We start from the raw sequence: 16,182 nt of genomic DNA on the forward strand, positions 1-16,182 counted from the left end.
AGCCTGCAAGCTCCTGAACCTGGTTCAGCGAGTCCACACCATGTCATCATCACCGGCGATGGCCTCGCCTGATGGAAACTTGCAAGCCAACATAGATGACATTATCACGCAGTACCACAGGATATTCGATGGAATGGGCACACTCCCATACCGATATAAAATCCTGCTCAAGCCGAACGCCACCCCTGTAATTCATGCACCACGCCGGGTGCCGGCACCCCTCAAGGATCGTCTGAAGAAGCTGTGATGTTGTATGAATTAAGTATGACATGATGGGAAAACTGGTCAACTATTCGGTACAATGGAAGGAAAGCTGACCTAGCCATTTCAATGTACCAGACCCCTTTGTAAGACCAATAAGGCTGACTCCGCATCACCTAAAGCATGAATAAGATCAGAGAAGGTCAAGCTATTCCAAAATGTCTGACTTCTGTAATTTCTGATAAGGCTAACTCGTCATAACCCAGGGAGGTATGAATAAGACAAGATAAGGAATGAATGAGTCTCCTCCGACCTTTTTATGTTCTATCAAAGGACAAGATAATGGTATGAGGGATGAGACGAAGAGTCCGAGAAGATCAACAGGTCAGCAGGTTTATGACATTGCTTCCGTTTCTACTTCCGATCGAATTCCTGACTAAGCTGTAGTCACGCAATCTTGATAATGATAATGTATAAATACTGATCTGATTTTCTGTAAAAGCGCGGACTTGAGTAGGAATCAGCAGTGGTAGTAACTGCTCTCCGACCTCAACTTTCAGCCAAAACTGCATGCGGTCGTTTCGTAAATAAAGCCTTGTTGTTTTACCATAACAATCTATTGTTGAGTCTTTACCACAGTCAAAGAAACAGGAAAATATTGACTTCTACAGAGCAATTACAGAACCTCCAAGACCAGGGCATCATATTGAAGGTCACAGAGCCAACAGATTGGGTCAGCTCCATGGTCTGCGTAAAGAAGCCGTCAGGGGAGCTTCGCATTTCATTGACCCTAAGGCTCTAAACCGCAACATCATGCGGGAGCATTACCCGATACCAAAACATGAATAGTTGACCAGTGAGACGGCTCATGCCAAATTCTTTACTAAGCTGGACGCCTCCAAGGGTTTTTGGCAAATACAACTGGACGTGTCCAGTCACAAGCTGTGCACATTCAACACCCCGTTCGGTCACTACTGCTACAACCGGATGCCTTTTGGGAATCATATCTGCCTCCGAAGTATTTCACCGCATCATGGAGCAGATGATGGAGGGCATCAAGGGGGTGCGAGTATACATTGACAACGTAATTATCTGGTCCATAACGCCCCAGGAACACATCGCTCGCCTCAAGAAGGTATTCCAGAGAATTCATGAACATGGTCTCCAGCTCAACAGGGCCAAGTGCTCATTTGGTCAATCGGATATTAAGTTCCTGGGTGACCACATCTCGCAGCAGGGCTTGCGGCCAGATGCCGACAAGGTCTCGGCGATCATCACCATGAAGACCCCGGAGGACAAGAAGGCGGTCCTCCGCTTCCTCGGAATGGCCAACCTTCTCGGGAAATTCATTCCCAATATGGCATCCCACACCACAGCCCTCCGCCATCATGTCAAGAAGTCGATGGAATTCCAGTGGCTGCCCACGCATGACGAGGAATGGCGTGAGCTGAAAGCAAAGCTCACCACAGCCCCGGTTCTAGCGTTCTTTGACCCAACCAAGGGAACCAAGATACCGACTGATGCAAGCCAGGACGGCATTGGGGCGGTGCTCCTTCAGCGAGATGACTCCTCGTCCTGGGCTCCAGTGGCGTATGCCTCCAGGGCTATGACGCCCACTGAGCAACGGTACACTCAGATTGAGAAGGAGTGTCTGGGCCTCCTGACAGGGATAGTCAAGTTTCACGACTACGTTTATGGCCTGCCAAAATTCACGGTAGAAACGGACCACAGGCCTCTGGTCCATATAATCCAGAAGGATTTAAATGACGTGACACCTCGGTTACAGCGAATTCTTCTTAAGCTACGCCGCTACGACTTCGAACTTGTCTACATGCCAGGCAAAGAGCTGATTGTTGCAGATGCCCTATCCAGGTCCATTACCATACCGTGTGAACAGTGACGTCATCTGCCACATAGAAGTGCAAGTGCAGTTATGTGCCACCAACCTTCCGGCCTCTGACGAACGGGTGGTCCAAATACGTGAGGAGACGGCCAAGGATCCTCTGCTGCAGCGTGTGTTGCAGCAACTTACCAATGGCTGGCAGGAGGGACAATGTCCCCAGTTCTATAACGTAAAAGATGACCTGACAGTGGTGGAGGGAATCCTTCTGAAACTCGACAGGATCGTAATTCTCAGAGCATGTGGGCTATGGTACTGGGCCAACTCCATGAGGGTCACCTTGGGGTCGGGAAATGCCGACGCAGAGCTCGGGAGGCGGTCTATTGGCCGGGCATCAGCCAGGACTTTGCCGACACAGTCCTCAACTGCCCTACCTGTCAGAAGTTTCAACCAGCTCAACCCAAGGAAATGCTGCAACAGCACGAGATCATGGTCTCCGTGGTCCAAAGTAGGTGTAGACCTTTTCCACGCCAAGGGGCGTGACTACGTACTCCTGGTCAACTACTTCTCCAGTTACCCAGAAGTGGTGAAACAGTCCGACCTCACGTCGAAGGCGGTAATCAAAGCCTGCAAAGAAACGTTCGTCAGGCATGGGATTCCACTCACGGTAATGAGCGACAATGGTCCTTGCTTTTACAGCCAGGAATGGTCTGATTTTGCACAGTTCTACAACTTCCATCACGTAACCTCCAGTCCCCACTACCCGCAGTCAAACGGGAAGGCCGAGAAAGGGGTGCATATTGTAAAGCGGTTGCTGGGCAAAGCTGCAGACTCAGGCTCCGACTTCAACCTGCCGATGCTGGCATACAGGGAACCCCACTGTCCACTGGGTTGTCTCCAGTGCAGATGCTCATGAATCGCACTCTGAGGACCACAGTACCAGCCATCCATGTTCCAGACCTTGACCACCTCGCGGTCTTACAGAAAATGCAGCATTCACGGGCCCAACAGAAGGCCACGTATCTACCAGAGCTGGCCTCAACTGATCATGTTCGTGTCCAGTTGCCTCAGGGCGACTGGTCAGCCACTGCTGTTGTGATCAAACAAGTGTCCCCAAGATCATTCCTTGTCCACATGGCTGATGGCTCCCTGCTACGGCGCAGCAGACGGACACTGCGAAGAGTTGCACGCCCGCTACCTGACCGAAGTGCCCCGCCGCCTACGATGCTTCCTCCAGACGAACCCTGCCACGAGGCCACCGATCTACCAGCAATCCTGCCGGCCCATGCGACCACCGCGATGGCAGCGGTCCCACCTATCCACGTGCTCCTGATCCACCTCTGCGGCGATCAACAAGAATTCGTTGCCCACCACAAAGACTAAATCTGTAGACTGAACTTTTGTGCATTTTGTGACTTCATCGATTTAACCTCTGTAAATATTGTTTTGTTTGCCATGTATCTGCACTATCGACACCTTCCTATGTATATACGTTCATTTAGACACCTTTTGTATATAGTCAGGAATGTATATATACGCACACACACCTTAGTATTTATCTGGAAAAAAAAAGGGGGAGATGTCATAATATCCACTCATGTATGTAATGAGATGCAGACAGGCAGTGATTGACACACAGGAGGACCAGTAAGCACACAACACAGTGCAGCCAATCACCAGACAGGACACTACCACTATAAAGCCAGAGGGCACTAGGTTTCCTGCTCTCTCGGGACCCACCACTGAGACAGTCAGAGTCCACGAGCTAGCAAGTGCAAATACCATGCGGTAACTAGTAAGTCTGGTCAGGCTACTACAAGGTCTCCAGTCAGTTCAGTCTTGTGTCGACCCGACTTCCAGTGGAGGCTATGCTGAGCTAAGTTGCATGTTCGGCAGGTCCCACCATAAACAGACTTTTGGGTTCTTTTGAGGGGCCCCAGCAGCATTTGTTTGACGGTTCCCAGTGTGGGAAGGTGACAGTACGATTTCCCCGGCACTATATGGATTGTACCAGGAGTGGAGCGATGAAAAAGGTAATTCTGGTGCAGCAAAAAGTGCGAGGGAGGAAGTGCGGCGGGTGGAGACCAGGCAGTGTGGGCGCAATGGGCGCAAGAGCAGTAGGAGTTTCTCAAGCGCTGCTTCACGGAATTGAAAGCAGAGCTGCTGGAGCCGATGAAGGCTTCGATCGACAAGTTGGTCGAGACCCAGAAGGTCCAAGGGGCGGCGATCCGGGATGTGCGGCAGAAGGCCTCGGAGAATGAGGATGAGATATTGGGCCTGGCGGTGAAGGTGGAGGCGCTGCATAAGAAATAGCAGAAGTTAGAGGACATGGAGAATCGGCCGAGGAGGAAGAATCTGCGGATTCTGGGTCTCCCAGAGGGAGTGGAGGGGTCGGATGCTGGACCATATGTGGTCACGATGCTGAACACGTTGATGGGCGCGGGTGCCTTCCCGAGGCCCCTGGAGCTGGATGGGGCCCACCGAGTCCTGGCGAGGAGGCCCAAGTCTAACGAGCTGCCGCGGGCGGTATTGGTGCGGTTCCACCGCTTGGTGGACAGGGAGTGTGTCCTAAGATGGTCAAAAAAGGAGTGGAGCAGCAGCTGGGAGAATGCAGACGTCCGTATATACCAGGACTGGAGCGCGGAGGTTGGCAAGGAGAGGGCCGGGTACAATCGGGCTAAGGCGGTTCTGCATCGGAAGGGGGTGAAATTCAGAATACTGCAGCCAGCGCGACTGTGGGTCACGTTTAAGGACCGGCACCATTACTTTGAGACGCCGGAGGAGGCGTGGATCTTTATTCAGGTCGAAAAGTTGGACACTGAGGGTCAATTGTGAGGGGAGGTCGCAGGGGCCTACTGTGGTTACTGTGCTTTGGGGGATGTTCTATTCTGTTCTGTACTGTTTCCTTGGGTGCTGGATGGGGTAGGGTGAAATGGTTCGAAGTGAAATGAAATGAAAATCACTTATTGTCACAAGTAGGCTTCAAATGAAGTTACTGTGAAAAGCCCGAGTCGCCACATTCCAGCGCCTGTTTGGGGAGGCTGGTACGGGAATTGAACCGTGCTGCTGGCCTGCCTTGGTCTGCTTTCAAAGCCAGCAATTTGTGAGAGTGTGAGCGTCGGTGGTTGGATGGACGGGGCCCCGTTGGGGGGTGGGGAGATGGGACCTAGCTGGGGGGGGGGGGGGGGGGGGGGGGGGGGGACTGGGTTGCTGCTGCATTGGCCAAAGGTGAGCTGGAGCGGGGGTCTGCCGCTGGGGGGAATGGAGAGTGCGGGAGGCGCAGGCACGTGGCTGGCCTAGAAAAGGGGATGGCTAATCTGAAGGGGGGGGGCGGGAAGCCCCCTGATCCGGCTGATAACTTGGTATGTGAGAGGCCTGAACGGGCCGGTCAAGCGGGGCAGTGTGCTCGCGCACCTGAATGGACCGATGGCAGATGTGGTTATGCTCCAGGAGATGCATTTGAGGGTGGCAGATCAGGTTAGGCTGAGAAAGGGGTGGGTAGGGCAGGTTTTCTACTTGGGGTTGGACGCAAAGAATCAAGGGGTGGCGATTTTGGTGGGGAAGCGGGTGTCGTTTGAGGCGCTGAACATCGTGGCAGACAATGGAGGTAGGTATGTGATGGTGAGTGGTAAACTGCAGGAGGTGCGGGTGGTATTAGTGAATGTATATGCCCCGAATTGGGACGATGACGGATTTATGCGGCGCATGTTGGGCCATTGGACCGCTCCAGGTCCAGGACAGGTAAGAGGCCGGCAGCGGCCAAGGTGCTGAGGGGGTTTGTGGACCAGATGGGAGGAGTGGACCCATGGTGGTTTGTCAGGCTGGGGGCCAGGGAATTTTATTTTTTTTCCCACGTCCATAAAGCCTACTCCCGGATAAACTTCTTCGTTAGGAGCAGGGCACTAATTCCGAGGGTGGAGGGCACGGAGTATTCAGCCATAGCCATCTCAGACCATGCCCCGCATTGGGTGGAGCTGGAGCTAGGGGAACATAAGAACATAAGAACTAGGAGCAGGAGTAGGCCATCTGGCCCCTCGAGCCTGCTCCACCATTCAATGAGATCATGGCTGATCTTTTGTGGACTCAGCTCCACTTTCCGGCCTGAACACCATAACCCTTAATCCCTTTATTCTTCAAAAAACTATCTATCTTTATCTTAAAAACATTTAATGAAGGAGCCTCTACTGCTTCCTTCCTGGGCAAGGAATTCCATAGATTCACAACCCTTTGGGTGAAGAAGTTCCTCCTAAACTCAGTCCTAAATCTACTTCCCCTTATTTTGAGGCTATGCCCCCTAGTTCTGCTTTCACCCGCCAGTGGAAACAACCTGCCCGCATCGATCCTGTCTATTCCCTTCATAATCTTATATGTTTCTATAAGATCCCCCCTCATCCTTCTAAATTCCAATGAGTACAGTCCCAGTCTACTCAACCTCTCCTCGTAATCCAACCCCTTCAGCTCTGGGATTAACCTAGTGAATCTCCTCTGCACACCCTCCAGTGCCAGTACGTCCTTTCTCAAGTAAGGAGACCAAACCTGAACACAATACTCCAGGTGTGGCCTCACTAACACCTTATACAATTGCAGCAGAACCTCCCTAGTCTTAAACTCCATCCCTCTAGCAATGAAGGACAAAATTCCATTTGCCTTCTTAATCACCTGTTGCACCTGTAAACCAACTTTTTGCGACTCATGCACGAGCACACCCAGGTCTCTCTGCACAGCAGCATGTTTTAATATTTTATCATTTAAATAATAATCCTTTTGCTGTTATTCCTACCAAAATGGATAACCTCACATTTGTCAACATTGTATTCCATCTGCCAGACCCTAGCCCATTCACTTAGCCTATCCAAATCCCTCTGCAGACTTCCAGTATCCTCTGCACTTTTTGCTTTACCACTTATCTTAGTGTCGTCTGCAAACTTGGACACATTGCCCTTGGTCCCCAACTCCAAGTCATCTATGTAAATTGTGAACAGTTGTGGGCCCAACACTGATCCCTGAGGGACACCACTAGCTACTGATTGCCAACCAGAGAAACACCCATTAATCCCCACTCTTTGCTTTCTATTAATTAACCAATCCTCTATCCATGCTACTACTTTCCCCTTAATGCCATGCATCTTTATCTTATGCAGCAACCTTTTGTGTGGCACCTTGTCAAAGGCTTTCTGGAAATCCAGATATACCACATCCATTGGCTCCCCGTTATCTACTGCATTGTTAATGTCCTCAAAAAATTCCACTAAATTAGTTAGGCATGACCTGCCCTTTATGAAACCATGCTGCGTCTGCCCAATGGGACAATTTCCATCCAGATGCCTCGCTATTTCTTCCTTGATGATAGATTCCAGCATCTTCTATACTACCGAAGTTAAGCTCACTGGCCTATAATTACCCGCTTTCTGCCTACCTCCTTTTTTAAACAGTGGTGTCACGTTTGCTAATTTCCAATCCGCTGGGACCACCCCAGAGTCTAGTGAATTTTGGTAAATTATCACTAGTGCACTTGCAATTTCCCTAGCCATCTCTTTTAGCACTCTGGGATGCATTCCATCAGGTCCAGGAGACTTGTCTACCTTTAGCCCCATTAGCTTGCCCATCACTACCTCCTTGGTGATAACAATCCTCTCAAGGTCCTCACCTGTCATAGCCTCATTTCCATCAGTCACTGGCATGCTATTTGTGTCTTCCACTGTGAAGACCGACCCAAAAAACCTGTTCAGTTCCTCAGCCATTTCCTCATCTCCCATTATTAAATCTCCCCTCTCATCCTCTAAAGGACCAATATTTACCTTAGCCACTCTTTTTTATTTTATGTATTTGTAGAAACTTTTACAATCTGTTTTTATATTCTGAGCAAGTTTACTCTCATAATCTATCTTACTCTTCTTTATAGCTTTTTTAGTAGCTTTCTGTTGCCCCCTAAAGATTTCCCAGTCCTCTAGCCTCCCACTGATCTTTGCCACTTTGTATGTTTTTTCCTTCAATTTGATACTCTCCCTTATTTCCTTAGATATCCACGGTCGATTTTCCCTCTTTTTACCGTCCTTCCTTTTTGTTGGTATAAACCTTTGCTGAGCACTGTGAAAAATCACTTGGAAGGTTCTCCACTGATCCTCAACTGTTTCACCATAAAGTCTTTGCTCCCAGACTACCTTAGCTAGTTCTTCTCTCATCCCATTGTAATCTCCTTTGTTTAAGCACAAAACACTCGTGCTTGATTTTACCTTCTCACCCTCCATCTGTATTTTAAATTCCACCATATCGTGATCGCTCCTTCCGAGAGGATCCCTAACTACGAGATCCTGAATCAATCCTGTCTCATTACACAGGACCAGATCTAGGACCGCTTGTTCCCTTGTAGGTTCCATTACATACTGTTCTGGGAAACTATCGCGGATACATTCTATAAACTGCTCCTCAAGGCTGCCTTGACCGACCTGGTTAAACCAATCGACATGTAGATTAAAATCCCCCATGATAACTGCTGCACCATTTCTACATGCATCAGTTATTTCTTTGTTTATTGCCTGCCCCACCATAATGTTACTATTTGGTAGCCTATAGATTACTCCTATCAGTGACTTTTTCGCCTTACTATTCCTGATTTCCACCCAAATGGATTCAACCTTATCCTCCATAGCACCGATGTCATCCCTTACTGTTGCCCGGATGGCATCCTTAAATAACAGAGCTACACCACCTCCCTTACCATCCACTCTGTCCTTCCGAAAAGTTTGATACCCTCGGATATTTAACTCCCAGTCGTGACCATCCTTTAACCATGTTTCAGTAATCACCACTAAATCATAGTCATTCACGATGATTTGCGCCATCAACTCATTTACCTTATTCCGAATACGACGAGCATTCAGGTAAAGTACACTTATGTTGGCTTTTTTACCTCTGTTCTGAATCTTAACACCTTGATCAGTAACCTCGCCTAAGTTATATTTCCTCTTAACCTTTCTCCTAATTTTCCTTGTCGTTGAACCCATATCTTCACGTAACAACCTGCCGCGTCGCTTACCATTAATGTTTTCACTTCCCGTTTTATTTCTTTTAGTATTCCTGGTCCTATTCACTGAGTTCCCCTCAGTCACTGTACCTTGTACTGTCGCCCATTTTGATTTTTGACTATGGCTTCTCTGCCTTACACTTTCCCCCTTACTGCCTTTTATTTCTGTCCTGTCTTACTACCTTCCAACTTCCTGCATCGGTTCCCATCTCCCCCACCACATTAGTTTAAACTCTCCCCAACAGCTCTAGCAAACAGCCCTAGGACATCGGTTCCAGCCCTGCCCAGGTGCAGACCGTCCGGTTTGTACTGGTCCCACCTCCCCAGACCCGGTTCTAATGTCCCAGGAATTTGAATCCCTCCCTCTTGCACCATCTCTCGAGCCACGTATTCATCCCCTCTATCCTGACATTCCTACTCTGACTAGCTTGTGGCACTGGTAGCAATCCTGAGATTACTACCTTTGAGGTCCTACTTTTTAGTTTAACTCCTAGCTTCTTAAATTCAGCTTGTAGGATCTCGTCCCGTTTTTTACCTATATCGTTGGTGCCTATGTGCACCACAACAGCTGGCTGTTCACCCTCCCCCCCCAGAATGTCCTGCAGCCGCTCCGAGACATCCTTGACCCTTGCACCAGGGAGGCAACATACCATCCTGGAGTCTCGATTGCGTCCGCAGAACCGCCTGTCTATTCCCCTTACAATTGAGTCCCCTATCACTATAGCCCTGCCATTCTTCTTCCTGCCCAGCTGCGCAGCAGAGCCAGCCACGGTGCCATGAACCTGGCTGCTGCTGCCTTCCCCTGGTGAGCCATCTCCCTCAACAGTATCCAAAGCGGTATATCTGTTTTGCAGGGAGATGACCGCAGAGGACACCTGCACTGCCTTCCTACTCTTGCTCTGTCTTCTGGTCACCCATTCTCTATCTCCCTCAGTACCTTTCACCTGCGGTGTGACCAACTCGCTAAACGTGCTATCCACGACGTCCTCAGCATCGTGGATGCTCCAAAGTGAGGGAGTAGAGGGACCAGCGGCCGCTGTGGCACCTGGATGTGGGCTTGCTGGCGGATGAGGAGGTGAGCGGGTGGATCCGGGGGTGCATTGAAAGCTATCTAGAGGCTAACGATAATGGGGAGGTGCAGGTGGGGGTGGTCTGGGAGGAGCTGAAGGCGGTGATTAGGGGAGAGCTAATCTCCACCAGGGCCCACAAGGAGAAGGAGAGGAGAGAGAGGGAGAAATTGGTGGGGGAGATTTTAAGAGTGGATAGGAGGTATGCAGAGGTCCCCGAGGAGGGACTACTCACGGAGCGACGATGCCTCCAGGCTGAGTTCGACCTGTTGACCACCAAGAAGGCAGAGGTGCAGTGGAGGAAAGCGCAAGGGGTGGTGTATGAGTACGGGGAGAAGGCTAGCCGGATGTTGGCACACCAGCTTCGGAAGCGGGAGGCAGCGAGGGAAACTGGGGGAGTTAGGGATAAAGGGGGGAGTGCGGTGGGAATAAATGGGGTATTTAGAGACTTTCATGAGGGGCTGTATAGGTCTGAGCCCCCGACGGAGGAGGGGGGGATTGTGTTGATTTTTGGATCGACTGGGGTTCCAGAGGGTGGAGGAGGAGCAGGTGGCTGGGCTTGGGGCACCGGTAGGGCTGGAGGAGCTGACTAAGGGGCTGGGGAGTATGCAGGCGGGGAAGGCACCGGGGCCAGATGGGTTCCCGATGGAATTTTACCGGAAGTACATGGACCTGCTGGGCCCTCTATTAGTGAGGACTTTCAATGAAGCGCTGTCCAGGGCGCTGATCTGAAGCGGAGCAAGGACCCATTACAGTGTGGGTCGTATAGGCCAATCTCTCTCCTCAACGTGGACGCGAAGGTGTTGGCTACCAGAATTGAGGACTGTGTCCTGGGGGTGATTCACGAGGACCTGACGGGTTTTGTTAAGGGAAGGCAGCTGAATACCAATGTGCGGAGGCTCCTTAACGTAATCATGATGCCTACAGTGGAGGGGGAGGTGGAGATAGTGGCGGCGATGGACGCGGAGAAGGCCTTCGATAGGGTGGAGTGGGGGTACCTCTGGGAAGTGTTGAGGAGGTTTGGGTTCGGGGAGGGGTTCATTAGTTGGGTTAGGCTACTTTACGAAGCCCTGGTGGCAAGTGTGGCATGAATCGGAGGAGGTCTGAATACCTTCGGCTGTACTGGAGACGAGGCAGGGCTGCCCCCTATCCCCCTTGCTATTTGCATTGGCAATTGAGCCTTTGGCTATGGCTCTAAGGGAGTCCAGGAACTGGAGGGGGCTTGTACGGGGTGGGGGGGAAGGAACACCGGGTTTTGTTGTATGCCGATGACCTGTTACTGTATGTGGCGGACCCAGTGGGTGGAATGCCGGAGGTGATGCGGATCCTCAGGGAGTTTGGGGACATTTCCAGGTATAAGCTCAACGTGGGGAAGAGTGAGCTCTTTGTGGTACACCCAGGGGACCAGGGAAGGGGGATAGACGAGCTTCCACTGAAGAGGGCGGAAAGGAGTTTTCGGTACCTGGGGATCCAGGTGGCCAGGAGCTGGGGGGCCCTACACAAGCTCAACTTGACGAGGCTGGTGGAGCAGATGGAGGAGTTTAAAAGGTGGGATATGCTGCCGCTCTCCTTGGTGGGTAGGGTACAGTCGGTGAAGATGACGGCGCTCCCGAGGTTCCTTTTTATATTCCAGTGCCTCCCCATCCTGATCCTAAGGCCTTTTTTAAGTGAGTCAGTAGGAGCATCATGGGATTCGTGTGGGCAAAAAAGACCCCGAGGGTGAGAAGGGTGTTTCTGGAGCGGAGTAGGGACAGAGAAGGGTTAGCGTTACCTAATCTGTAAGGGTATTACTGGGCTGCCAATGTGGCGATGATACGCAGGTGGGTAATGGCGGGGGAGGGGCAGCGTGGAAGAGGCTGGAGATGGCGTCCTGTGTGGGCACGAGTCTGGAGCGATGGTGACAGCACCGCTGCCGCTCCCGCCGACTAGGTACACCACGGGTCCGGTGGTGGCAGCGACTTTGAAAATTTGGGGGCAGTGGAGGCGCCACTGGGGTGAGGTAGAGGCTTTGGTTTGGTCCCCAATCCGGGAGAACCATCGGTTCGCCCCGGGGAGAATGGATGGAGGGTTCCTGAGCTGGCACAGGGCAGGAATTAGAAGGATGGGGGGCCTGTTTTTAGATGGGACGTTTGCGAGCGTTGGGGCGCTGGAGGAAAAATTTGGGCTTCCCCCTGGAAATGCCTTCAGGTACATGCAGGTAAGGGCGTTTGTAAGACGGCAGGTGAGGGAGTTCCCACTACTTCCAGTACTCAGGATCCAGGATGGGGTGCTCTCGGGGGTGTGGGTTGGAGAGGGCAGGGTCTCGGCGATCTACCAGGAGGAGGAGACCTCGGTGGAGGAGCTCAAGGGTAAGTGGGAGGAGGTGCTTGGGGAGGAGATAGACGAGGGTACGTGGGCGGACACCCTGTGTAGGGTTAATTCTTCCTCCTCTTGCGCCAGGCTTAGCCTGATCCAATTTAAGGTTCTTCACAGAGCGCATATGACAGGGGCAAGGCTGAGCAGGTTCTTTGGGGTGGAAGACAGGTATGGGAGGTGCTCGGGGAGCCCAGCAAATCATACCCATATGTTCTGGGCATGCCTGGCACTGGATGGGTTCTGGAGGGGTATTGCGAGGACGGTGTCTAAGGTGGTGAACACCCGGGTTAAGCCGAGCTGGGGGTTAGCACTATTTGGGGTATCGGACGAGCCGGGAGTGCAGGAGGCGAAAGAGGCGGTATTCTGGCCTTTGCATCCCTGGTAGCCCGGCGGAGGATTCTGCTACAGTGGAAGGATGCGAGGCCCCCCGAGCGTAGAAGCCTGGATCAGCGACATGGCAGGGTTCATTAAATTGGAGAGGGTAAAATTTGCCTTGAGAGGGTCTGTGCAACCGTTCCTAGACTTTCTAACAGGGTGTTAGGAGGTGGTCAGCAGCAACCCAGAGGGGGGGGGGGGGGGGGGGGGGGAGGAGGACTTTGTGTTTTCCCTACTGTGTTTATTATTGCTTAATGGGGGGTTTGTATATTGGAGGAATTTGTGATGTAGTTGTAAGATGTTTATTTATGTGTTCTTGTTTTTCTTTTTTCTGTAAGAGGGGGGTGTTTGTTGAAAATATGTAAAAATTTGAATAAAAATATTTCTAAAAAATATATATTGTGTCTACCCACAGCTGAATTTGTTTACCAATTCTATTGTTGAATAAAACAGTGTTGGATCTTCTCCAGTGTTAGACGTCTATTTCTAGCTTCCCTGCATCGAGTGCAGTCCACATCAAACTTACTTGCCTAACGCATCATGCCCCACCTAATCGGTCCCACAATTGACAGCTGTCCCTTTAGACAGCTTTAGACCAGTTTCTGCAATTTCCTCTTTAAACCCCTTCATCTTTAAAATCCACTGCTTTGATCATCATCTATCCCAAGGTATCCTTCTGTGGTGTAGTGTCAATTTTTGTCTGATTACATTTGTTAAACATCTTGGCACCTTTTCCTATGTTTTTAAAAAATATTTTATTAAGGCATATATACAATTTTTAAGAGGACAAACAACAAAGCAAATAACACCCACCCAACCAAATCCAGCCAACATGGCTTACATACACAATTCCTCAATCCCCCTCTCCCACTAACTATTTACCACCTCAACCAACCCCCCATGCCTCCTTCTTACCCCCCCCCCCCTTTAGATCTGCTGACAGCTTAATTTTCCTCAAAGAAGTCGATAAACGGCTACAAACCCTAGCATCGTTCCCCGCAGTGCGAACTTGATCTTCTCGAGCTTGAGAAATCTGGCCATGACTCCTGGGTCTTCTGACACACCACAAATCGCCACCTCTGGACTCGGAACCACCCGTACCGTCAATAGCGTTGACATGACATCGGCAAATCCCTGCCAAAATCCTCTAAGCCTCAGACATGCGGACATGATTTTCGGGCCCTCCTGCACACATCTATCCTCCACCCCTTCAAAAGAACCTGCTCATTCGGGCCAGTCATATGCGCCCTGTGGATCACCTGAAATTTATCCAGCTAAGCCTGGCACACAACGAGAACGAACTGACTCGACTGAGGGCATCCTCCCACGACCCCGTCTCTAATTCCCTGCCCAGTTCTTCCTCCCACTTTCGCTTCACCACCCCTATTGGGGCTCCCTCCCATTCCATCATATAGCGAGACCCTGTGGTCCACAACCCCCCCCCCCCCCCCAAAACCACCCACCGTTCTATCCCCTGCCAGTCCTTCGATGCCATCGCCAGTATCTCTATAGCCAAGGCAAACAACAGGGGGGGGGGGGGGGGGGAAGCAGGCGGGGGAAAGAGTGGACATCCCTGCCTCGTACTTCAGTGCAGCCAAAAATAATCCGAGCTCACTCGGTTCGTCCGCACTCGCCACCGGTGCCTTGTACAGCAACCGGATCCAGTCTACAAAATCCTGCCCAAACCCAAACCATCCAAGGACCTCCCAAAAATATATTCCCACTCACCCGATCAAAGGACTTTTACGCATCCTTGGTGTCCACCACCTCCCCCTCTCTTCCCACGGAGGGCATCATTGTCATATTTAACAGTCTTCTAATGTTCGCCACCAAATGCCTCCTGTTCACAAACCCCACCTGGTCCTCCCCTATCACCCCTGTCACACAGTCCTCTTATTCTCAAGGCCAAAAGCTTGGCATCAACATTTAATAGGGAGATTGGCCTGTACGACCCGCATTGCTCCAGGTCCTTTTCCCACTTCAGGATGAGAGAAATCGAGGCCTGTGACATCTTCGGGGGGGGGGGGGGGGGTGGGGGAAGCACCCCCACGCTCCCTAGCCTCATTAAACATCCTGACCAGCAAGGACCCCAGCACTCCACCAGAGAACTTTTTATAGAACTCCACTGTGTACCCGTCGGCCCCGGGGCCTTGACCGACTGGATCGCCTCCAGTCCCTCAAATTGGTGCCCCTAGGCCCTCCACCAGCTCGTCTTCCTCCCTTGGAAACTCTAATCCCCCCAAAAACCGCCTCATCCCCCCCCCCCCCCCCCCCCCGCTGGGAGTTCCAACTCTTACAGCCAGCAGTAAAAGTCCCTGAACACCCCATTCACCCCCACCGGGTTCAAGATCATATTTCCCCCTCTGCCCTTCACTTGCCCAATCTCCCTCGCTGCCTCCCACTTCCTTAGCTGGTGTGCTAGCATCAGACTAGGCTTCTCCCTATATTCATACACTTCCCCCCTCGCCTTTCCTGTAGATAGCAACCCAAACTCCATCTGCAGCTTCTGCCGCTCCTTCAACAACCCCGCCTCCGGGGCCTCCAAGTACTTCCTGTCCACCTGGAGAATTTCCTTCACGAACCTATTAGTCTCTTTCCACGCTCCGCCTTCTCCCTGTGTGCCCATAACAACATAAACTCTCCTCTCACCACTGCCTTCAACGCCTCCCATACTGTAGCTGCCGAAACCTTCTCGTATCTTTTATCTCCACATACATCCGAATGACCTCCCTCACCCGCACACACCTCCTCCTCCGCTAACCACCCCCCCTCCTCCTCCGCTAACCACCCCCCCCCCCTCCTCCTCCGCTAACAAACCCCCCCCCCCACCACTCTCCCACTGACCCGCATGTCCACCCAGTGCAGGGCATGATCAGACACCACAATCGCCAAGTACCTCAACGTCCACCACCGCCGCCAGCAACGTCCTACCCATAACAAAAAAGTCAATTCGGGAGTACACTTTGTGTACATGGGAGAAGAATGAATATTCTTTCGCTCTCAGCCGCTTAAGCCTCCACGGATCCATACCCTACCCTCACATGTTCCATGAACTCCTTTGCTGCAGCTGACACGCTCCCTTGTCTTGAGCTATAACCGTATTAAAGTCCCCCCCCCCCCACCCATAATCAGCCGACGGGAGTCCAGATCAGGGATCTTCCCCAATACCTGCTTCATGAACTCTATATCGTCCCAGTTCAGAGCATAAATGTTCAGTAGTACCACCGGCATCCCCTCCAGCTTCCCACTCACCATAACAGATCTACCCCCCCCCCCCCCGGGGTCAGCTTCCCACTCACCATAACACATCTACCCCCCAC

General features: G+C 51.5%; 1 protein-coding gene across 1 annotated transcript in view; it reads right to left on the bottom strand.

Annotated features, from left to right (window-relative positions):
- The window catches only part of LOC140427357 (uncharacterized), a 164,300-nt gene extending 148,207 nt beyond the window's left edge, over positions 1–16,093 (bottom strand). Inside the window, exon 1 of the mRNA XM_072512907.1 lies at positions 16,031–16,093. Within this exon, the coding sequence (XP_072369008.1) occupies positions 16,031–16,093 (63 nt within the window). The remainder of the gene's footprint in view (positions 1–16,030) is intronic.
- Between the last annotated feature and the right edge of the window lie 89 nt (positions 16,094–16,182).

The sequence above is a fragment of the Scyliorhinus torazame genome, chromosome 7, assembly GCF_047496885.1.
Source record: "Scyliorhinus torazame isolate Kashiwa2021f chromosome 7, sScyTor2.1, whole genome shotgun sequence".
Taxonomy (NCBI): Eukaryota; Metazoa; Chordata; class Chondrichthyes; order Carcharhiniformes; family Scyliorhinidae; genus Scyliorhinus; species Scyliorhinus torazame.